The 25,776-nt window shown below is 40.5% G+C and overlaps 1 protein-coding gene across 1 annotated transcript in view; it reads right to left on the bottom strand.

Annotated features, from left to right (window-relative positions):
• The window catches only part of FAM69C (family with sequence similarity 69 member C), a 54,278-nt gene extending 28,919 nt beyond the window's left edge, over nucleotides 1-25,359 (bottom strand). The window contains exons 1-2 of the mRNA XM_018571093.1: nucleotides 25,102-25,359; nucleotides 177-854 (exon numbers count right to left, since the gene is read on the bottom strand). Of these exons, the coding sequence (XP_018426595.1) occupies nucleotides 177-854; nucleotides 25,102-25,266 (843 nt within the window). The 5' untranslated portion in view covers nucleotides 25,267-25,359. The remainder of the gene's footprint in view (nucleotides 1-176; nucleotides 855-25,101) is intronic.
• Between the last annotated feature and the right edge of the window lie 417 nt (nucleotides 25,360-25,776).

Genomic DNA, 25,776 nt, shown 5'->3' with positions numbered 1-25,776 from the left:
TGTATAATGTGCTGACAAGTTATAGACAATCCACTGTAAATATACATACTTTTATGCATTGCTTTGTCATCAAAACAGGGGTTATATAATATTTTTGTGTAGTACTATTTCAGGTGAGTGTATGTGTGTGTAATAACTGTATCTGGAGTTCTGTTATAGAAACAAAGTAAACTTACAGTAAGATCACTTCTAATGGCAAAGTTCTCCGGTTTGACATCACAAAGATGGAGCCGATGAGAAAATTCGGTATCAAACTGATGGACCATATGTAAGAAACTGATGGCAATATCAAGGAGAGCGTTCATCTTTTCCTCACCTGTTTTGCACTGACCAACCACTTCTTCTAAGGAGAAGATATTTTGATTCCAAGAGTGTCCAGCACTCAGAAATTCAACTGCGTAGAAGTGGCCACAGGTTCCAATGACCTGTAGGACATGTCTGCTAAAGTCTTGTAACAAGTTAAAGAGCAGGTACTCTTCTTGTTGAAATAAAGACCACATACTGGCGAGCTCCACTTTCCAGTTCTGCTGCTTCTTCCTTTCAGCCCAAATGGGCATTATAGTATTGTTCGGTAAGTCCAAACCCAGAGCATTTTTAATTTCCAAAGCTACCATCACAAGCAATTCAGTGTCTGATGGACTCTGAGGATCTGGCCCATTTGATAAGACAGGAGCCTGGAATTCAGAAAAGGCATCATTTTTTGACTTGAGAATGATTGAATTGCCTTGCCAGTCAGCATGTATAACCTTTTTTCCCCGGTGGTAATATAGACAATGTTTATAAACCAACTTCTTTGTCACACACAGGTCTTCACATAGGTCTCCAGTCACAGCTCCATCAGTGTAATCATAACACTGGAAAAAAATAGAGAAATTGTAAGTGTTAGTAGACATATGTAATTTCTATGTTATAAGAAAAATCACATCTTTAAAAAAGGATTGAGGGCCCTGTCACACCATCAAAAGTGCGTTGCAGTGTGTTCGGCCTCAGAAACAGACTGGAACGCAACCCAGCCGGCTCACTTTGGGGCGGGAGGGGGAGTTGCTGTGCATTAAACTCAATGTCACCGCAGCCACCACCCCCACCCGCGGTGCGATCACCGGCACCCAAATGCGTGGCACATTCTGGCACATTCCTGCATTCCGGTAAAGTGTGCACGCACTATTTTTTGGAAATTTGTACATTCGGATGCATACAAATTTCCAAATAACGAATGCTAAGGAACACGAATTTCCAATCATGAAAATGTCAGATGCATCCAAATTTCTTTCCTGAATGAAGTTTTATTGTGTTAAGCATCAACTTAAAAAAAAAAAAATCTAAATTTTTGTTTGTACGAATTTTCGTTCAGAATGAACTTTGGTTGCAGCAAAGTGACATTAAACAAAAGGAAATGTTCCTTTTTTCTAATGTCACTTTGCGGCAATGAAAGATTATTCGGAACAAAAATTTGTACATACTACCGCTAACAAACATGTGGATTTCGTCTGAATCAGAATCCCGAAACAAATTGACTTTTGGACCCGGATCCCAAAAAATGAAATAACGAAAAATCCAAATGAAAACGAAAAGAAACAAATTTGTTGCCGTGGCAAATGTGTAGCTTCTTCCTCTAAGATTTCTCTCAATTGTAAGCTCCAATACAACCTGCTGTCTAACAAAGGCTACCTCTGCTGTTATACAGCATTCTATGCCAAGCCTTCATTACTACAAAAAAAAACAGAACAGTCTGTATATCATTGTGGAAAGGAAAGTGGAGGTGTAGTCCAAAGCAACGGATATGAATAGCACAGATACTTTTCGAGTACCAGTGCAGATACTTGGCATTTTCATGAGAACCACCAGGGTTGCAGTGGTTGCAGCTGGGACCTGGCTCTGTCACTCCACCACTGTCCTGAAATCATTAATCTGTATTGTTTTAGAAAAATGACACGTCACATGACAATAAACAAAAATGTATCAGTACTCATACTTGTAAGTACTCGGCAAGTACCAGTACTCGTACTCGCAAAACTGGTATCTGTGCATCCCTTTATTTATATTTATAAAAACAAAAATTAAAACAGATGTACAAATCCCAAGAGCTCCGTCTGCTCCTTACAAATGACAGCTGCCTCCTAATTTTTGAATTTTTCTCTAGTCTAGTCTTGGAGCTCAAAAGTATCGGTACATGTACTCGTACTTGTACCGAGTACTGTACTTGGTATCTGTGCAACCCTAGATATGAATATTTATTTTGTAACCTGCTAGTGAATTCTACAATCTGAATGCTTGGAATCACAACCACTATTCCTCTCTCCAGTTTTGTTTTACATACCTTTGTCCCTCATTTTGTGAGCTGCCCTTTCTTGTGGTGCAAAATCCCTCGGTGCCTTCTTGATCTTCAGTTGTCCCTATTTTTGTTATTTATGTTCACACCATGATATCATTTATATAGCGCTGTCATATTTACAACAGGCAAAGCTTCAAAAATAGGCCAAACTGTTTAAAATAGCAATTCCAATTGCATAATACAAATTTCCATCATTCTAAAGACACCTTACATTTGTTAAAACTGTTGAAACAGTGGTACAGGAATAGCACAAAACTATTTATAATAATGAAATATGTATGAAATTACTACATCAGATAGGACGATGGCATAAAAAGCTGCACGATAATTAATGCAGACACTGAAAAAGTACTATGCTTTACAAAATATAGGGGCATATTTAGATGCACTAAATATGGCTTTCACCAAGCATTCACTGGTGATGAATCATTGACTCTCATTGAAAAACTGAATGTGTGTTGAATGTCAGGTTCACCTGCGGTGCAAGGCTGTTGAATTTCAGATTCTCTGCTTCATAAAAATGGCCGTTGTTCCCTGCTCATACTGGCAATCACACTGTAAGGTCACTTTAACTTTGAAACACAATATCTGCTTTAAAGTTGTCAATAGAGGTTACTGTCTTGACAACATTTAATTATAACAAATGCTTTCAGAATCAGATATAGTCTGGCAATTAGCTACAGTGAAATCATTTTGCATATTTCATTTCTACATCTTATACAATATTGAACACTAATGGCTAGGATCAATAAAGGCTGAAATAGCTTTAGCAAAATGTTCTACAGAATGCTTTATCTGCTTTCACTGCCCTTGATATGTTTTTTCATTGCAAGAATAGCAAATAAAGTCATCACCAGTAGTAATGCACCATGTTATATAGGTACAGATATTTGGAAAGTGTGGAAAGAAAGCACTGGACCCGTGTGCGGTTTCGGTAATCCAAAAGATCTCCACAGTATCCCAGGCTTGACAGTGAACACAGTAGATATACCAATTGAACCACCACACCAGTTAGAATAGTCCAGATACAACTTTATTCCATTAGGCAGCAAACCAGCGGCTAACAAGCCTGCAGTACTGCTTTCAAAACACAAATATAAAACTTTCAAGCTGCAGGGATAGTAGTCCACATAAATTACTTCTCTCATAAAGCCCTGATGAAGGGGGCGTGTTTTGAACACCCGAAATGTGTTGGCAACTCTACTTGAACGTCCTCCTGGCCCTAATGGAATAAAGTTGTATCTGGATTGTTTTTTGTTTTTCTTGTTTAATACTTTTTCTTGATTAAATACAATGCACATTGTAGTGCACATTGTAGTCATCAGTAAGAACAAATTAGGTTACATGCTAGTAAACTAAGAGAGTCCAACAGCAGGCATACAATCACTTATCCATACAGTGTGACCGTGTATAATATCAGTACACATGTATTAAAGCAAAATAACATAACATAAAAACAACAGGACACTTAGGTAGGTAAGGAAAAGGGCAGAGGGGATGGGGTAGGCGCTCCACACAAGGGGCAAAATACTGTGCATCATACAGAATAACCTTTAAAGCAAACACCCACCCCCTCCCCTTTTTCACACACACACTCACAGACCTGTTATTTAACTAAAGCAGTAATAAAATGTCCTTTGGTAAACTAGCAACATATTTATATTTATTTGCCTTTTAGTTGTATGGCAATCTAGCTCCCATGGCCTGGTCCCTATGCTGGTCAAGCCTTTGGCACAATTTTTTCCTTTTACGGTGGCCAGCTTCTTCTTCCTGCTTATCTGGGCTGACTTACCAATGGTGTCCATGTCAGATCTCATGCATGTGCCTCATAAGAAAAAAAAAAAAACCAAAGCAAACTCCCATGATCTCACATTCCAGGTGCAGAAACTGGTTAGTAGGCACTGGTGATGTAGCGTACCCAGATGGCAGATGGGAGCCACTGGTTATGTCTCCAGTGCCTAGGAAGAGGCAGAAGGGCATCAAATGTAATTGTGAGTTTACTTAGAAAACTGGACTTTGAAATGACAGAGTACAGTGGTCATTGTTGAGCATGTAGAGCTGGCTGCATGCAACTGTACTTTTTATTATTGTGGGGGAAAAAGGTGAGCTTTAAAGAGTATTTCCAACTTTGCAGCTAAAATGTAAGAAACCCTAACTATATGTTTATCTGTTCCTATTCGCACAACATACCTAAAAATAATTTTTAGTTGCTTCTTTGGAGCAGGATTACACACAGGACACTATACACTATAGGCAGCTTCTATTGCTTAGAATAGATGGCAATATGCAGATAAGGGAGAGGCTTAGAGACATTTTTTAAAATGTCATTAGTATGCAATACATGTGATATATATATATATATATATAAAATGTATTTAAACATTAGTATTTAGGTATTTAACCCTTTGTTAGGACAGACAATCCTGCACAGGTGGTAATCAAGTTCTGCCAGCACTGTCCAAACAGGGTTAAGTATGGTAAACTAACTCCCCAGATCCTTCCTTAACAAGATATAGAACAGGAAAGCTTCAGATTTGGAGTTTTCAGAAAAGAGCATGTAAAAAGGTAAACAAAGTATTAAAATATTTTAACTTGATGCTATGTGAATGGAAACATGCAACAAGTATAAAATATGTGGTATTCCGATTTGCCTGCATACTTGAAAATATATTTTAGGATACAATAGCTAATGAACACACTGTAACAGTACTTCTATTCAGGCGAGGAGAGAGAAAGTCAATTATTCCTGAGCCAAGCCCATAGCCTTGGGGCTATAGGCCTGATGGTTGCTTCTATCTATGCATACCATGTTGCTGCAAGGCATTACATAGACCCCACAGTATGACTTTTCCATAAGGTAGAGAATACTCTGCCCTGAACTTTTCTCTACATTTCCATTTAAGATCACCTGACCTTTAAGCTAGCCTTTCACAAAAGTTCACTGACTAATAATGCCTGTAGCTGATCATCATCTGATCCATCTGATTTGGGTATAACAGAGTGACAGCTTAACTTAAGATGTAAGCACATACTAAATCAATCCATCTCAGGATACATTTTACTGGCTTAGATCATTTTAAACAATCTCTTGAGCTATCTGGGTTATTGGTTAGATAGGTGAAGATAATGTTGGCTCAGTGCGTTCACATGAAAACTTGAAAGATAAAAGCAAGCATATTTTCACACAGAAAAACCAATAGTCATTCTGGTACAGCCACAATTAGACCTAAAGCTGATGACTATGGCTTAACGTATCTGAGATAAGTTTAACCAGAAATTAGAGAGAATGTAACATTAGAATTATGCTACCTGCGCAGATAATACCTCCAATGTTCCTATCTGTTCAGGACCTTATTAGAATGTCTCAGCACCCTTCTTCACAAACTAATTGATTAAAGGAGAACAATTGGGAGAGTAAAATATACTCTTCCCAATATTTTGAGCCAGAATGTGACATTGCAGCTGTCACACACCAGCTCTATAGCTTGAGACCCGAGGGATCACAAACCGCTGATCAGTTAGCTCACAGCTTCTGCCTGTCATTCACCGCTCCCTGCAGGGATTACCCCCTCCCCTTTCTATGTTCCTCCAGTGCTCATTGGAAGACAGACAGGGACAGACGGGGGCTGGCTCTAGAGAGGCAGAACCAGCTGACAATCAGGCATTGGGGTGGATCCCGAAAATAGTGTAGGCTGCAGAGCGGCTCTGCACTGTCAGCATATAGTGTGAATTTTGTCTGAATTTGCATTCTGAATGAAAAAAAAATTACATGTCTAATATATATATGTTATATTATATTTTATATATCTCTTTATAATATGGCTTTATACATCCTCTCTAAACAAGCTGCAGCTATCCACCTGTAGGATTGTGGGTGCTGAGGTGTCATTTAGAGGATCCCTTACATGCAACTTAATTTTTGTATACTTTTGTATAAAAAAAAAGTGTGTGGGTTGAAAGATGCAGAAATGGGAAATATCTGTTTGCACTAATTAGGGATATAAGATATTTTATCATTGCATCTGCCTTGCAGCTGTGTATTTAGCCAAGGTGAGCCAGAGGCAAAATAGCTTAATCTGTCTTGATTTATTTAGATAAATAGAAAGTCTATAGACCAAAGGTATGTCAAAAATGACAGTGAACAGTAAGGCATGTTTCATTTTCTATCTATTGCACGTGTTATTCTATTTCTGTTTAGCACTCAAAAACTTTGTTTTGATTGATGACATTGATAGAATGATAGAGATTAGATTCCTTCTCTTTCCACAGAAAAGATTTATCATTCACTCGTAAGCTAAATCCTTCTCTGAGTTTTTTTTACACATGGCCTAGTTCAGCCAGATTTTTCTAAATGAACACATGCTTTCAGTCTATGCGCTATACATCACAGAGATTAAATCATGAATTGTTACCTCTCTGACCATTTTTTCCTTCTACTCTGTTTCCACTTAGATGCTCTATCCAAGTACACTGTGCTAAATCCACATTCAGTAAGTTATAATCAATCTTCTGTACATATGGAAAGTATTCTTTGGTAGTTTATTCTGCTAGTTAAAAAGCAAAATACTTAAAGTGGACCTTTCATTTGAAAGTGAAAGCATATCTAAACTGAAACAAAAATATAACATATTGCAGCTTACGGTTCATAGATGATCTTAGAAAGGGGTAGTAAACCGCTATGTGAAGGGTAGGTTTTTGCCATAATATGCAACTATGCACAGCATACTTGCACAATATGGCACACTTACCTTACAAGTGTGCCCTTCTCCAGGGCTGCAGCCACTTCCAGTGTTTCTGTGGGTATGCTCTTCAGACAATGGGTGGCCACAGATGATATAACTCCTGTGCCCTACTGCGTATACAAAAAAATAAAAGAAATTGCTGAAAGGAAGGAAAGAGGAGAACGTTTTTGGCAGAAGAGACTTTGCATGTCACTTCTGCCAAAATCCCAACAATTTTTTTAATTTTTTTAACTTAACTTCCGCTTTTAGTAGCTACACTCATTTCTCTACTGTATCTATGGAAACATTAATTACTGCCAGACTTGTTTGCCTTTGTACATCTCTTTTACGTGCAGATTGATGAGACTAGTAGACTACACAAGAAAGATAAGCATATTCATTCTGTCCGTGTCACTTTTTTTGCTTTTCTGCTGAAAAGAACCCACAAAAAACATTATCTTTCTTTTGTAAACTACTTTCCAATCAGCCCACCACATAATGGAGATAAACCAGGCATGTTTTAAGTTCAGCTTGTATTACAACCATGGCTCCCTCCCTAGCCACTAATGGACTGGAGGTGTCTTTTTTGCAGAATTACCAGGTGAATTAAAGGGAAGAGCAGTTTGAAATAACTAACATAGCCACTACATCTAAGGATTGGTAAGCTGCAATGTATTTAACATAAATTAGTATGCTTTGAATTTTGGGGTTAGGTTTAGGGATAATTTCAGCTTAAAGGATAAATGTACTTTTAGTAGAGGGTTATGTCAAAGCTAAAGGAGTGGGTTGAGTTTAGTGGAATGCACCTTCAAGGAGCCACAGTATGTGTTCTGAATGCCACAAATAATTCCAGAAAAATCATAGCACTTTGGCAATCCTATATTTATTGTAAAAGAGCAACAACTATCTCCACCCTCCTCCACACCTCCTGGGCTATTAGTAGATTGGTAGTAGGTCTTCTGACTCTCCCAATAGAGATGAAACCCACAAGCGTCCAGCGCAGGCATTCATTGTTGACATTTTCTGTTCCAATGTCAGTGAGAAGAGCATGTCCCACAGGAAGTGTGAGGATGGATCTCTACCAAACACTTCCTGTATTTCCAATGCCAGGTGAAGTCACTTCCCCTTGGCACGGGGTGGGGGGAGTGATTGCAGATAGTATGCTCGCTTATGTCACATGACCTATTTTGAACATATTCCACATTAGAATGTATCGCCACCTATAATGGGGCATTGCACTGCACTGAATATAACAGCCCCTACAAATGGAACTAAGACTTTACCCCCATGAAGGCATGCAAAAATGTCTTCAAAGGAGTTGAAAAACAGTCTTCAAAGGAGTTGGTTCTAGCCAGCTGGGTAGAGCGTTTCAAAAATGGTCTGGATATGTTTACGAATGCATACAATATGAATAGCTACAATCATTTATAAGAAATAAAAGTAATGAATGGCAATCCAGGGAGTAACTGGAGTGTTGATCCAGAAAGTGATTCTTTCGCCGATCTACAGATCAGCAAAGATTTTTTTTTTACTTTTGTGGCAAATATGACCATATTTTATAAGGGTTTTTGGGGGTGATCTGAAAGTTTATGGTTCTGATGATACAAGGTATTTTTTTTTTAACACAATAGATTTTTTAAGCCTTACTGTGCAACTATATAAACTATACATTATATAGGTATTCATCTCAAAGCTCTATGTTCCATAACGGTAAAAGCCTTTGAGAAATCCAGATATACCACATCTACCGGCTTACCTCCGTCCATATCTCTACTCACCCCCTCAGACAGGAAAGACATATGCTTATATATAGTAGTGTAACTCCTCTATAATCTGTCATATCCACATATTTTCACAGATAGATAGACATCATTGCCCTTACCCAATTATAGAAACAAATGTTTGTTTTGTAGTCTCAGGCCCCATTCACACGTAGCGATTTATTGCGCGATTTCCACCGCGATATCGTGCATTTTTGCCTCGCGATATCGCGAGAAGTCCCGGCTAATGATATTCAATGGAGCTGTCTTAGCTCCATGTCGCTCGTCGCGGTCGCAAGTCGCTTCTACAGGACCCTTTTTTTGGCGGATTTTGCACGATTTTGCTTTTTTCTAATGGAGCCCGATGGAGATGGAACGGCGCCCCGAAAGACGCGCTATCCCGGCCGCTGCAAAAGGTATGTCGCTACGTGTGAATGGGGCCTAAAAGACAGAAAAGGAAAAATTCCAATTCAAATGCAATAAATATTGAACACTGAAATCTGCATTATCTGCACACCAAAAAGTATAGTATCTCAAGCACCAACACACACACACCCACACACCCCTCTTATAAAAATGAATATGTTAGAAATACTTACCTGAATCAGCAGTTAAAGGGAAGGCACCAGGTCCCAAGTCTTCTCTCCTTCTTGCTGAAGAGTGAAAGGGTCCTTCTTCAAGTGCCCAAACCACTGCCTAGTTGTGTGGAACGTTCCATTGGCAGGGTTCTCACAGTGTCTTGAAGGCTCCAGCAGTGGGCTGATGGCATCATGATGAAAGGCAACAACAAGACTGGAGTGAGAGATTACCATTCCCCACTAGCACAAGAAGTTCCACATATGGTCGCAGGATGGCAAATAGGTTGAAAGGGGATTAGTTGGGCCTATAATGGTGAATCTGTGGGAGGTGTGGGTGGGATTGTTGAGAAGAATATGTTGCCTTTCATTTTTTCCTGGTGATCGCTTTAAAGTTATCCAATATACTAAGAAAGAATTACAATACCTAGTTTTGCATCTACTGTGTAAGAGCAGTGATATTGTGTCACCCTCTAGAAGGAGTCAATAATAGAAGTCACCAGCACTTGATGATACGTGCAAGTAAAGCACTTTTATGGATGGAGTTCAGGTGATTTTGTGTTATTGAACCTCTAGAAGGAAGGACAGCATCGTCACAAATTAAGAGATGATTTGAGGATCTACAGCTCAGTGATACATTTTTGTTAATAGTTAAGGTACTTGAATGCATTTTTAACATTTAACTTCTTCTTCATTTAAGTTTATTGTCACTTTAAAAAGCTGTTTTTCTATCTATCGATCTATCTATCGATCGATCGATCTATCTATCTATCTATCTATCTATCTATCTATCTATCTATCTATCTATCTATCTATCTATTTCTGGGTCTGTGCACACCGATTCTCTTTACACAAGTAAATAAGTATACATGTTTAGGTAGCATGCCGTGGTCACTACCTTGCCGTTGTATTTACAACAACATGTTGTTAAAAGGGGAACTATGGGGTTAGGGCTTTTCCCCATAGTTCTCCTAAGGGTAACGGGAGGACACAAACTAAGCTCAGTATACCCTATACCCTACCCTAAGCTCAGTATACCGCGAGCTACAGCTCGCAGTATACTGGTATACTGTGACTATACGGTATAGTGAGACGCCGCAGCTGAAACGGATCCCGACAATTATGTCTGGATCCTCCCAGCTGCGTGAGTGACAGCTGGCTCTGCCTATCTAGAGGCAGAAACAGCTGTGCCTGCCCCCTCCCCCGTTCGTTCCGCCAGTCAGCGCTGGAGGATCGGAGCGGGAAGGGGGGAATCCAGTCCCTCCCCTGTCACGCTCTCTGCTGTGACAGGATCGAGAAGTGAGCGAACACCGGTATGTGTTCGCTCACTTCCCGATCTACTGAGCCGACCTGTGACAGTTTCATTGTCACAGGTCGGCTAGAACTATGAGGTGAGTGAAAAGCACTCACCTCATAGTTCTCCTTTAAGGTTTTCCTCTCATTCATGCTAGTTGTGGCTACAGTGGGACACGTCTAAGCATAGGTAATTTTTAAAATGCTTTTGTGCTGGAAAAAAAAAATGACAGGGTGCTATTTGTATTACCCAGACGTGCAATTTCACACAAAAGTACAAAGCCATGTCTGGCACCTGAAGTTAGTGACATGTTGACCTTTGTGAGCTGATATCCATTACACAAGCTTTGGTATAATTACTCCAGGCTCTACCTTTTCCTGTCTGTACAATACCTCAAAGACTAAAGTGAATAAAGTTATAGATTCTAACCTTTGCTAAATTTCCAGGGATTATGAGTTGTTACTTATGTTCCCCTACATTGGTCCAACTCTTTTCTGCTGGCAATTATTTTTTAAATCTTCAAATCTTTTTTTTTTAAGCTACAATGGTGTCTGTAAAATATGTAGATACACACACACATATATTTATATGTACTTTATATTCTATCCCATTGACAATAGTCACCAGGACAAACAGCAAGGGTCATCTCTCCAGCAGGGACAAAGATAGCATAAAATGCTTACAGAGGTTCCAATTCATATTCACCCTCTTCAAAACATGAAAATATATTTATGGTGGAGTTATACCTTAAACACAAAGTTTAGTCGTTATTGAAGAAAAACTATAATGGTTTGAAGTGAATTTTTTTGATGATTAACTTAGTTTCAAGGTTTTAAAATCATTTTGTTTTTTTTTTTTAATGTGTTTTTGCTATATTAAATGAATGATATAATATGTGGAAAAGATTCTCCGAGCACTACCGGTTAAGAGATAACACAGCAGAATCAGTTCTCTTTCTGGCTGGTTCCATTTGTTTAAAACTTTAAATCTAGCCATCTAATACCCTGTTTCCCCGAAAATAAGACCTAACCCGAAAATAAGACCTAGTACTATTAGTGGGAATTGCTAAAATATAAGACCTACCCCGAAAATAAGACCTAGTTGTGACCATTCCCAGGGCCGGTGGTGGCATAAGGGGGAACTTGAAGAGCCGCGGGAGAGAATCAGCGGTGCCAACAAAGCCAGCGCTAGAGGAAGCGAGGCAGCACCGGAGGGAGCAGAGCCGCATAAGCCAATGCCTCCTCTATAGTGCCGGCTCCTGTCACAGGCGGAGTGATACCAAATGCACTCCGCCTGTGAGGAATCTATAGTAAAGGTGCGCTTTGCTCATGCTGGCCAGCGATTGGTTACCATATTGCTCTTGTAAAAGGTACGACACCCCTGATTGCCCTGATCACCATATGTTTTTACGTGAATACATGTAGACTTTTCTACATGAATAAGTGTGGATTGTTGCTCTTTAAAAAATTAAGACCTACCCCGAAAATAATGTGAGCAAAAAAACATACAAGACAGTGTCTTATTTTCGGGGAAACACGGTAAGAGATAAGCACCCCTATGACTCATTCACTTGTGTCTGCAAAGTTTAGTCTGAGCTACTACAGGGCATGACACATATTTACTCCTGAACTTTGCATTACTCCTGACCTCGATACTCTGAGTTACTTACTACAGACCTCTGGCATCTCCAGACCTCTGCACCCTGCATTATTTACTCATGATCTCTGAACTCTTGTGTTACTCTTGACCTCTGCACTATGTACATTACATACTTCTGATCCTTGCACTCTATACTTAGGCGAAGAGTAAGTTTTAAACCCCTCCCACTGCAAATTTGCCACCCCCATAATTTGCTGCATATGTTGCCTACTTCCTCTCCTCTTGGTGACCGGGGGGGATGGGAAGGTGGCCCTGCCAGGTAGGCTGTATGGAGTCCCATAATTTCTAATGGTAGCCCTGCTTTTGTGAATAATAAATTGGCCCATACAATGCCACTGAATTTATCTCTGGCTGAAAAGGTTCCATCACTGAAGGTAACTTTTTCCCGGCCACATTTTGATGTTTTCTGTGTTTGTTGTGGATCTGCTCCTGCAGCATTGACTTGTCACACAAAGGGAGGACTGTATATTCCTATTGTAATTACAGGGCTGCATTACAATGGATCACCTGGTCAATGAGTCTCCAGAGTCCCCACTTACATCAGAGTCCCCCCTTAGGACTTTAATGTAAAGATGTAGTGTGAACTCTGGGGACTGTTATGTAAGGGGGAACTGTGGAGTTTGTAAAGTACAGGGGGACTCTAGTCCTCCTGTACTTTACAAAAAAAAAAAGTCACCAGCACTCCAATTCAAACATGAAAAAGATCCATTTAATGACACAAACTTGTCATGCAATGCAAGCGCTTTTGGGGCCTCACAGGATCCCCTTCATCAGGCTCAGAATGACAGACGATCTGAGCCTGATGAAAGTGACCCTGTGAGGCCCTGAATTCCCTTGCATTGTATGACAAGTCTGTGTCAATAAATGGATATTTTTCACGTTTGAGTTGGAGTGCTGGTGATATTTCTGAACCACCTGCAAGGTAAGTCTGCTGTAAATTGATTTTATGCTGTGCATACTAGGACAGAATGGCAAACACCTCCTGGGGGCCCAAACTCTAACTGTTGTGGTGGAGGTTTACTACCGCTTAAATAAAGTTATGCCTCCTTAAAATTCTACATCCAAATCTCCTAGGCAGCATTTACTTATATAAACATTCTGTTTCTCCAATTTTCCCACTCTGTGTTCTATAACAAACTTGTCATAGTCACTGGCCACATTTATTTCTTTTTAATGAGAAACAAGTTCCTTTGTTAACCTTTAAGTGGCATGTAAGTCTAAGGGGAGAAGCTGAAACACTTTAAGTGATAAGGTAAACATTTTGCTCTTATATCAAATTGAAAACAAGTTACATATACGGATGACAGGAGGTGAGACTCCAGGCCCCTATGACAACGAACTGAGCCTGCGGTGGATTTGGAAAAAAACACTGCCTTAAAGATGTTACTGCTGAAGGCTAAACTGCAATCAGGTAAGACTGTTCAGTGTTTACGAGCTGCCAGTTTCTGAGGGTCGTACTGCATTAATAAACCTGAACCCTCATATCACACACCATAAACCATCCACAAGATGTAAACAAGGCTCCAGGCAATAACAATGCGACACTCACATGTGAGTGTGAGAGGGAGAAGGGATGGTGACATCCAGAGCACCATGAAATAAAAAACCGACCTTGTTTCCTGACTTTAGGCGGCAACGCCATCACAACCCCACTCTGCTTTGTAAATAGCTATATACACGAGTCTGCTTTTTGTTTCGGGATAAAAGATGTTAACAAACATAGTCCACATACTTCTCTAGAATTAATATCTTCCCATCTACTCTCTACCTTTATTAATGCTTTTGTAATTGAAGAGAAGCTTTAAAGAATCAAAAATGTTTAATATATCAAATACAAACATTTGATGTATAATGTTCAAAAGTCCTCCATGAGTATGGTGAGTTTAGTTATACAGTATCTGCTCAGCAGCCATGGGGTCCAGGACATTATGATAATATATTGACCATAGGAATTCAGGAGCAACTGAAAGCATAATTCACAACTGTCTCTCAGTGGAAGTACAGTCCCATTTTGTGGAACCCCAAAAGAAGTCCCTCTGCCCCTCTATCCTTCTCAGTTGTCTCTCTTTTTGACCTGATGTATGGATCTCTATAAAAAATGTTTTATTAATCTTTCAAAGGTGTTTTACTAAACTATTTATCTAACCTTCAAATGACTCCATTTGTTATTTTGATAATCCAAAATAAAGGAAAAGTAGTGATAAATAGATAAGCAATTTTGGGTTAAACCACATTTATTTTAGTGCACTAATCCTTGTGGTTTGTGTTACCGGAGGTGTGGCGAGAATGTGTCCTTTGTCTACATACTCCATGCTATAATGTGTCCCTCTTTGCCATCTCATAAAGTCGAGAGGTATGCTTGAAGTAGAGGTGCACCGAAATTAAATTTTCAAAACCAAAACCGAAAATTTTAAAAATGTCAGGCCGAAAACAAATTTTTTTTTTCTAACCTTTTAAAATTGTTTTAGCTGTGTCAGAGGGGACACAGAGCTGAGTCCAGTGGGAACAAGAGAAATCAGGGATGCACCGTTCATTTCGGTCAAAGATGACACTTTTGGAATTTTGCCAAAAGTGCCATTTTTGGCCGTTATGTTTTGGCGGCCGAAATTTCGGTGCATCCCTAGCTTAAGGTGTAGTTTTCAGATGAATTTTAGAAAACCCCTTTATATGTTTGTAGATGGAGAGACCATCCGCACTCCTCACAGCAGTCCCGGCCAGATAAGAAAAAAGTGGTGCTCGCAGTGATGAATTACCACGGATGGCACCGTGCAAACACAGGAAAGTCAGGAAATCACCAACACTCAGTAGTAAAGATAAATATGTCCCTTTTATTGGACAGAAAGCATCACAGACATCCAAATAAACCGACGTTTCGGGGCCACGCAGGGTCCCTTCCCCCAGGCTTATTTCCTATACGTTGCCTTCCACACAACATATCTAATAATAATAATAAAAAACTTCTTACATTTTAAATGTGTCTTGTAGCAGTCCTTTGCAAGCTTCTCTCAATTGCAGTGAGGAAACTCTGACTGTCCTAATGGAAAGACTAGGAACTAACTGAGCCTCTACTCAATAACATACAGTGCTTCTCGATCTTTAACCCTTTGTTAGGACAAACAGTGTCCAAATCTAGTTTACAGCTGATAATGAGATCTGCCAGTACAGTACAGTCAGGGTTAATTATATTAACACTAACCTGCCCAGCCCCCCCATTTCAGAGCAAAACTTAGTACAGAGAACAATATTTCTTTCAAAATAGAGCATACATGGTGCAAGTAGCAATAATTTAAAAAAACAAAAAACTTTTTAAGCCATGCAATATAACAAACATAAAATAGGTGTTATCCCAATTTGGCTGCAATAGTAGAAATAGACTTTAAGGCCTGGTTCACACCTAGGAGTTTTTGAGCAGTTGGAAAAGCGCTTTTAAATGCCCAACACAAGAAAGTCCATGATTTTCAATGTCCCTGGTTCACACCTGAGCAGAAAAACGCCCAGCAGGAAAAAGTCAAATGACCGAAAAGGTACATGAGCTTCTTTAGGCAGTTAAAAGCACAATTTTGCCTCATAGACTCTAATGGAAATGCTGAAAACACCCTGCACATTTTCGTGAGCTTTTTTGCACATTTAAATGCGTTTTCTTCTGTTGCCCGCAATGTTTCATAAGCTGCTGTCAAAACGCGCATCTTCATGTATGCGCATAAAAATGCACATACAAATGTGCACAATGCACATAGATGGACAAATAACCGAATGCTGCTCACGTGTGTACAAATGTGCAAAATCGGTGCCACAGACAACGTCCTCCTGTGCTTTCCAGACAACAATATGGAGCTTTGTCCAGGCAGTGACCCTTTCCCTATGAACAAGTGATGAGTTTGTTTCTAAGCAGTAGTTCATGTACTGCTGGGGCTAACAATGAGAAAAAGAGTGCGTAAGTGTAAATAATGTAATACAGGTATTCCTCACTTAACGACCGAGTTCCGTTCCTACGACCAGGTCGTTAAACGGATTGGTCGTTAAGTGAGGAACTCTATACAGTACTGTACTACGTTAGTACAGTACTGTATAGCGTTGCAGATGTACAGTACCGAACAGTGTACTGTACATCGGGCAATGAAAATACTTACCGGAGCCCGCAGTGAAGATCGGAGGACACCACTTCCGCCGGCAACACGGCGCACTGACGCTGACGCGGTCCGTCGTCCGTAAGTGCAAGACTTCCGTAAGTGCAAGTGGTCGCAAAACAGGTAAGTGGGTAAGCAAGGAACATCTGTATTAAAGTGGAACTAAAGCCCTTTGTACTGACCTACCAAAGTGACCACTCCAGCAATGCAAAGGCCACACTATCTTCCTTTGTTGATGGCACCTTCATCTTCATCCAGTCTTCTGGGTTCAGAACTTCTGACCATCTTGATTGGTTTGCTCAGGTTGGCGTAACTACATTAATTCGTCCTAGCTCCTAATGCATGCTTAGATTGTACATTGAGCTGCGCATAAAAAATTTTGAAACATGCTAGCAGCCAGGTAATATGCTTTTATTGCAGAAAAGACTTAAAGAGTTTCTACTAGTAAACAAAAAAGTCTACCTGCTATCATTAGTTTCCTACACACTATAGTTCCACTATACTCACCTCTTCTCCAGCAATGCAACATCCGCGAGTTCCCACACTGGCTCTGACTCCCTCTCACCTGCTTCTTCCCAGTTTGGGATGTTCAGCCATCTTGATTGACCATGCTGGGCTGGCATAACTCCTGCACACACACACACACGGCAGATAGGTAATCCCAACATACACCTAAATTGTACCCTGAGTTATGCATGTGCAGCTTAATGTAAAGAGTCTGTAAGGAGGAAGGTAAGAATCCTTTATTGCAGGAGAGACATATCCCTAGATTTGGTGCATGAAAATCTGTTTGTTGGATACGCCAAATAATAGTGGGGAAATCAAGTTCTTTTTTTTCTGGTTTTTTTTTTCATTGAGTTGAATAATAAAAAATGCCAGGTCTCTGACCAGCTCTACACACTCTGCTGTAGACCAAATAAACGATATGTGTTGCAAAATAATAGTTCATTTGCCATGCAATGCACCAAAATAAGATGTTGTGGACAATCCACATTTCTCGACTACCGCCAATCTTAGTTCCCCTGGCCCATAGTCATAATCAAAAAACCTTCCTGCTAGGTTTCTAAGTTGATTCGTGATTTCTATTCTGACTCCTGTTCTCCTTTGAACTGATCGAGTGCTCAGCGAAATTTATAGAGTGGTGACGTTGAATTTTATTGCATCCGTCCTAGGAGCATGCAGGTACCGTCTGTTTAAAGTTCAGATACCTAGGTTTGCAGATTATTATTCCAATTCAGCTCAATCTGACTAGCGGAGCTCACGACAATGTGCTGTTCCTAGCAGATTGCTTTCTTAACCACTTCAGCATCACAATATGTATATAAATGTTGTGGTCCTAAAGTGGATAAAACCAAGACCATGGCTGCAGCTGTTATCTTGGCACTGCTTTCTTCAGACAGGTTTTACATACAGGTGATTGGCTGTAGAGCTGCCCTATCACTTGTATGATACTGAAAAGGGTTTCACTTCTGCCTTGCAGCACTTAGGGTCCCCAGTTCAAATCCCGGTCAGGACACTATCTGCAAGGAGTTTGCATGTTCTCCCTGTGCCTACCCGGTTTCCTCCGTGTTACTCCGGTTTCTTCCCACACTCCACAGACATGCTGGAAGGTTAATTGGCTTCTGTCTCAATTGGCCTTCATATGTATGTGAGATAGGGACCTTAGATTGTAAGCTCCTTGAGGGCAAGGACTGATGTGAATGTGCACATGTAAAGCGCTGTATACATTGTCAGCTCTATATAAATACCTGTTATAAATAAATAAATTTCACAAGCATGTGCCACTTTAAGGCTTGGCATGTTTGGTATCCAATTACCTGACACAAACTCATCTTTTATATTTTATAAAAAATTGGGTATTATATTTTGTTTGTGTGCACTGAAGTTCATTTGATTCTAAATATCAATTTGATAAACATTTGTGCAAATATTGTGCAACATATAAAATTGCAACTAGCATTTTTTTCATTCTACAGGCCCCCTCCTTTAAGAAAATATCTAATTGTTTTATCGCCAACATTTTGGATTTTAACATGTGTGTGCAAAAATATAAAAACTTGCACCAGACACAAAGTGGTTAAAGAGTTTTTCCACCATTTAGAAGAAGTGGGCTTTGGTCCAATCACACATGTGTGTAGCAATATACACTGTCCCCCCATCTGCACCTCCTGATTGGGTACTGCAGCAATCAAATTATCTCTAACCAATGACGCTTCCTAGTATAACAGCCTTGCTGTGTTGTTATAATAAGTGCCAGTACATTGGCATGATTGAATTCAATGCTCAATGCTAATTAAAATGATGCAAAAATAAAGTGCAGATGTACACACACTGAATCAGGTCCATGCCATACAGCACATACATTGGCAGCACACAGTTTCAACCTGCCTATTACAACAGCTCTATTTGAAGTATATGCATTGTATAGTCTGCATTGCTGTCCAACTGGGAAACATACATTTCTGAGACGTGTGACATTCTCAAACTGAAAGCGCTGATTCACAGAAAGTTAATGCTTTGTTGGCGAAATGCGTTCAATGTGTGTATGCCTTTGCACCTTCACTCTCCGTCATGTCAGCAAATGCTAAAAACAGAAGGTAAAAAAGATGTTTAGTGAGAATGGGAGGTGAAGAGATGCAGCTTTTGTTAATATCCTGGAAATTGGGGTAGAAGAGTTGCAGAAAAGGTATTTTATGCTCCGGAAGACAGACGGTTTAATGGAGCTCCGCCATCACCTAGACGCTACATAGAATGACTCTACGGAGCTCGGGGCAAGCTATTCAAATTAGTGAGGATGAGAGAAGGCTGGACGTCATTTAAAATAAAGGAGGTTTGTTTTTGTTTTGTTTTTTGTGTAGAAGAATATTTCCTAGGTATGTCCGGGGAAATAAAGGAACCCTCATAGATTATATATGATATATCATAACATTATAAATATATATAACATAAGTCAGAGATGAAAAAATTAATGTGGAATTCAGGAACCAGTCTGTCCATTCCAGGAGCCAGCAAGATTATTTTAAAGTGACACTAAACAGAGGAGTTAAGTCTTAAAAATACTTTCAAGTACCCGAACTATTAAAAAAATGTAGTTTATTTGTGTATAACTCGGCTGTAGATTCTCAAATCATCTCTGAATTCATGCTGACACTGTCCTTCCTTCTGGAGGGTGGCTACTTTTGTTCTCCGTGGTCCCTGTGTGTGTTTAAAGTACCTCCACTCCAAGCTCACTCCCGTGATAGACTACAATCTCATGTTTAGTTTACTAATTTAGATAGGACATTAATAGAGGATAGATAGATAGATAGATAGATAGATAGATAGATAGATAGATAGATAGATAGATAGAATTGAGAGAGTATAATGGCATCCCATTGAAAATGTATGACATATCACCTTCATTTTAGTGTAGTAGTACAAGGCAAAGGTCTGAATACGACCATTTTTATCATCCAAAGCAATGGTTATGACCTTATGGGACGTAAGGGCCCTGACATAAGCAAAGGGCCACACATGGGCCCCCATTCACACCTGAGAGATCTGAAGTGCGTGTTCATGTTATTCTATTGTGCTTATTCACATATAAGCAATGTGCGAAGAAAAAGTACAGGGGTTTATTTGGGGCATGATTGTGCATTTTTGGTGCTAACAGACTTCAATGGGAGCACCTAAAAATTGAACAAAAAACCTGCAAATCACACTTATTTGTGGAATTTCGTGCCCTCTCCTCCTCCTAGAAACTAGCTTTTCATTTGCTAAAACAAAAACGCTCAAGCTGGAAAATGCTTGAAAACATGTGGTGATAAAAAGTAGTATGTGCATTACTTTTTATCAGGGCAATGCAATACACATTATTGAGGTAGCACCCATTGAGTGGAAATTATAAAAACTGGAGCAGACAGAATCTGGAGCAGTAGTCCATGGTAACCAATCCGCTTCTCTCGTCATTTTGCTCAGTTAAGCTTTGAGAATAAGAAGATAGAAGCTGATTGGTTGCCATGGGCCACTTCTCTAGATTCTGTCTTCTTCAGTTTTGATAAATGCCCCTCATTGTGCAGCGCTGCAATGCGCACCTGTTGGGGGGCTATTCAGAATAAATAACAATATCTAACATAACATTTATTCCATTTTATTCAGAATGAACAGCAACATACCAATGCACCTGGCATGCAGTACAGATTCCACACCTTTTGCACATGGTGTACTCTATGGTGTGAATGGCCCTGGGAGACTGGATACCTGTTACGTGAGGAAAGTGAAGATCTCTATCATTTAATTCTTTACAAGCCGATGCTTCCAATCCCACTTCCACTACAGACTGCTGGGGTCCAAGGGCCGCACAACAACTGCCTAAGGGCCACAGGTTGGGCTCCAGGAATCAAAGGTAACCTGAAAGACGATCAGTTGTGCGTTTCTTTACTGCAGTTTGTCTTCATTAACAATAGGAGAGTTTTATGTTTCTCAACATTTCCAACATATACAATTGTGTATACATTGTGTTTGAAATACATTTGCACGATGCAAACCCTTTATAATACCTGTTCCTCCAACAAGCTGTGTCTAGAATAAACACTGTTCAGCGCCATCTAGTGTCATCAGGCTGTAACAACTCTTCTCCCACTGAGGATAAGCCTGACATGTTTACACAAGGTAGGGTGAGAGATCTCAATTTAGAATGATGTGCATTTTTGGGATTGTTGATCTAGTGCCTCATCCATGTCTGACTGATTTCCAAGCAAACTTCACACAATTTTCCATGAAATGTGCCAACCTTTAAGGATACCTGATACATTTTGACATATACAATCTCAGATAATTGGGGCAATCCTAGTCTTGTTTTTATATGACCTCTTTTTGGTACATTTTGTCTCTAAGAAGCAGCTAATTTAGTCATCATAGCGTGCAATGGGTATAATAACAATGACAAGTAGGTATTTACTAGCATCAAATATTCACAATCCCGCAAAGCTGATTTCGAGGTTGCAGCAGATGCCTTGTGTTATCGCATGCTGCCTGCAAATATGGGAGATAGGCGACTCCTGAGAGATAAGAGTCATCAGATTAGTCATGTAGTGGTAAGACGAACACCATCCAGCAGTGTCATAAATGTACCATATTCATGTCCATAGAGGTGATGAATGGAGATATGTTGTATAGAAGAGCCCTTTGTGTGAGGTCATAGCACATTGTAACCAGAATGTATTTACAGTTATCTCATGGTGACTTGGACAGTGTTATTGAACTGACCAGGGCCATAACTATAATAAGGTAGCCTGAGATGGATGACTCAGGTGGCATCTCATTGGGTCATGTGGGAGGGGGTGGTGGGTGTGCCTGACGCTCCCTATCCGGCCAGAGTTTTCCAGGTTGCTAAGACCCTTTAGCAGCCTGTGATGCTTTGGCTGGGCGTCCCACCCAGCTCACTGACCATTGCAGTACTATAAAGTGTCATTTCTGACACAGATCTCCTAAAGTTCATGATCACAGTACACAGACGTAGAATGTTTGACCAGTTCAGTACTCCAAGGGACCATGAATCAAAAGATGACTTACACAATGTAACTTGAATTTGGTGCAATATATAGGGTGATAATCCAGATGTTAAACATGATGCCATTTGTTCTACAAGAACACTGACCGATCTACAATCTCCATCACTAGTAGGATACATAATGCATGAAGACCAAAACACTGGAGCTCTAGTAAGGAGACCAGTTCAGTACTATAAACACTGGAACTCTTCTAAGGAGACCAGTTCAGTGCTATAAACCCTGGGACTCTTCTAAGGAGACCAGTTCAGTGCTATAAACACTGGAACTCTTCTAAGGAGAACAGTTCAGTGCTATAAACCATGGGACTCTTCTAAGGAGACCAGTTCAGTGCTATAAACCCTGGGACTCTTCTAAGCAGACCAGTTCAGTGCTATAAACCCTGGGACTCTTCTAAGGAGACCAGTTCAGTGCTATAAACCCTGGGACTCTTCTAAGGAGACCAGTTCAGTGCTATAAACCCTGGGACTCTTCTAAGGAGACCAGTTCAGTGCTATAAACCATGGGACTCTTCTAAGGAGACCAGTTCAGCACTATAAAACACTGGAACTCTACTAAGGAGACCAGTTCAGTGCTATAAACCCTGGCACTCTTCTAAGGAGACCAGTTCAGTGCTATAAACCCTGGAACTCTTCTAAGGGACCATCAAAAGATGACTTATACAACATAACCTGAACTTGGTGTAATATATAGGGCAGTGGTGGCGAACCTTGGCACTCCAGCTGTGCCAAAACTACAAATCCCAAGATGCATTTGCCTCTGGGAGTTATGTCTGTGGCTGTCAGAGCCTTGCAATGCCTCATGGGACTTGTAGTTCCAAAACAGCTGGAGTGCCAAGGTTCGCCATCACTGATATAGGGTGATAATCCAGTTGTTAAATATGATGCCATTTGTTCTACTACACTAGCTGGTCTTTGCACAATGACCAGTTTAGTAATATAAACAGCATATACAAGAAAATGACTTATACCAGGGCTCAAAATGTCAGATTCTGAACTACTAGCCAGTCCTTAAGAGTTACTCGCCACCAGTTGCCCCCACCTAACCTCTACCCTGCCCTGGCCTTAACTCCGCCCTAAACACACCCTCTTAAATTATCTCATGAAATTACACTGTTAAATGTTTCATTCAGAATAAAGTTACAAAAATAAATATTAACAATAACAACTTTAACAATATTAACATAACGCAATGTAAACATAAAGGAAAATAAGTATCAATAAAAATTCAGAACCCTCCGACGCGATAGACTATGAACTATGCAATGTAATAGACTCAGGACCCTGCAATGCATTTATTTTACTATTTCATTAATTATTAAATATTAATTAACATTAGTTATTTAATTACTACTATTATTTACTTAATTAATATTGATGAATACTATTATTTAACTGTGAGCACTACACCTTGTGTTATCTCAAACCAAAACCTAAATACAAGTGCCGTGCTACACTACTAAACAAAGATCTGTCACTCCAATCACCAACAATAATGTGAAAATAAGAAAAACTGTGATAACATCAAACACACAATGTAATAAATATGATCATTTCCTCCGCAAAAGCACAAATTCTGTGAAGATATAACTTGTCAGCAGCTGCGAAGGAGTGGAAACCTCTGATTGACTTTTTCTTTTACTAAGCAATATATACTGTATATTCTCTCCATATAGCATATTGACTTGTGGGGGTTGGACACAGTGGGTTTAACACTTGTAGTTATATTTCCATTGAACATTGTACTTTTGTGCAGGAAATATCATATTTATCACATTCTGCGTTTGCTGTGATCCCAGTTTTTCTTATATTTACATTTTTGTTGACGATTGGACTTTTCTGTTTCTCATACCGTGTTTCCCCGAAAATTAGACACGGTCATATATTTTTTTTGCCCCACAAAAACACGCTAGGTCTTATTTTCAGGGGATGTCTTTTTTTTTTTTAATGTGCAACAAAATGTACAACAGTCCAAAGTTATCTGGTATTACTCCGCCTGTCACAGTACCGGACAGCGGTACCAGCAGTGCGGGCATCAGACAGTGGACAGCGCGGTAAAGTACGGTACCATTTACCGGTACACATTACAGTACCTATTACATTAAGCAGTGCCTTCAGGGGGGCAGCAGTTGGTGAAGTATGGTAGTGGAGTGCTCCCTATCACTGCGCTGGCCGGAGGGAGTCCCCTGTCATCCCCTTAATACAGTATGTCCCTGCAGGCTGATACCATCTCTCCTGCTCTTCAAGTTCCCCCTCACATGCTACCACCAAACTAGGTCTTATTTTCGGGGTAGGTCTTATATTACAGGAATCTTGAGAAATAGTGCTAGGTCTTACTTTCGGGGTAGGTCTTATTTTCGGGGTCTCTCAGGTCTCTGGAAGCGCAGCACTTGCATGTAAGCTTTAGTTTGAGATAACACATTGTACACACAGCCCGCCTGCCTCCCTCCCCTCTCCCTCGCTTAGTGCTTCTCCTCATCCCCGGCATCTGACCCGTTAGTATACGGTTCCACTGGGATATGCAAAGCACACAGGGATAGGGTGCTTCCAGCAGTGGTGTGGGCATGCCTGTCGGCAGGGAAGCATCAGCATGAGGCAGAGAGAGTGTTATCCCTAATACACCGGCTGAATTTCCACTCGCCCTCACTTCATTTCCACTCGCCCTCACTTCATTTCCACTCGCCCTCACTTCATTTCCACTCGCCCTCACTTCATTTCCACTTGCACAATGCGAGCAGGCGAGTGGAAATTCTGAGCTCTGTAAGAGTAATGAAACCTGAACTTGGTGCAATATATAAAGTAATAATCTAGAGGATAAACATAACGTTCTACAAGTACTGAAGCTAACATTATATAATATACAGGCTGGCATCTGCTAATACATAATAAGCTGCTCCAGTAATAAACTAGAACCCAGATCCAGTATCTGGGAAGCTCGGAGCACGCTACAAGAAGTGTTTGGGAGAGTTGAACACCCTGAGGACAGAATGAACTATAATGTCATGAGATGCCATTCCTGCGATCACAGACACACGTTGTCGTGATAGGACCACACACAGGCAGACATCGGTCTCTCTGTACATACCAGTCGTGCCAGGATCTTCCTACTCTCCTCATCGGTGCAGCGATCAGAGAACACAGTCCGGTGTACGAAGAGGAAAGTGGTGACAAAGAGCCAGCAGCACAGCCAGAAAAGTAGGAAAAGCCAAGTGTTCTTCTTCCTGAGCCATTTGCCGGGGAATAGTCTCATGGTAGATCAGAGGGATGGTGCCATGTTCTGCTGGGAATCCTGGCTGGAGAGGGAATGCAGCACTAGTAGTAAGGAGAGGGACCTATGAAGGGGTGGGTGGCTCCTGGGCAGCCCTCTGCTGGTGGCCAGCTCGCCCTTCACATGGACCATCCCCGCTGCTGGTCGCCTCGGCTCTCTCTATGGACTCTCGGACACGGAGGATGCAAGCGGCTCGTTCTTCCATTTGAAGCCATGTAGTTCTGCCGCTGTACGATGTCTCCTGTGTCATGTATTGCACAGGCTGTGTGCACACAGGAGGGGAGGGGGGAGCCGGGAGCCCCCCGGGTGATGGATGTGTCAGTGAAATCTTCTGAGTCAATGCCCACACATAGCAGGCTCCGCACAATGATCATATTGTACTGGCTGAATGGTACACAGTCCGGCTTGTTCAGGAAGGCAGTGTGCAGTACAGTATCCCATGGCAACCAGGCACATTGCACTATGCTGGAGTATAAAAGGTACAGTATCCCA

The sequence above is a fragment of the Nanorana parkeri genome, unplaced genomic scaffold (genome assembly GCF_000935625.1).
Source record: "Nanorana parkeri isolate BGI_ZX_2015 unplaced genomic scaffold, ASM93562v1 scaffold1672, whole genome shotgun sequence".
Classification (NCBI taxonomy): Eukaryota; Metazoa; Chordata; class Amphibia; order Anura; family Dicroglossidae; genus Nanorana; species Nanorana parkeri.
The sequence above is the reverse complement of the archived record's forward strand: the minus strand, read 5'-3'. Positions and strand labels throughout refer to the sequence as shown.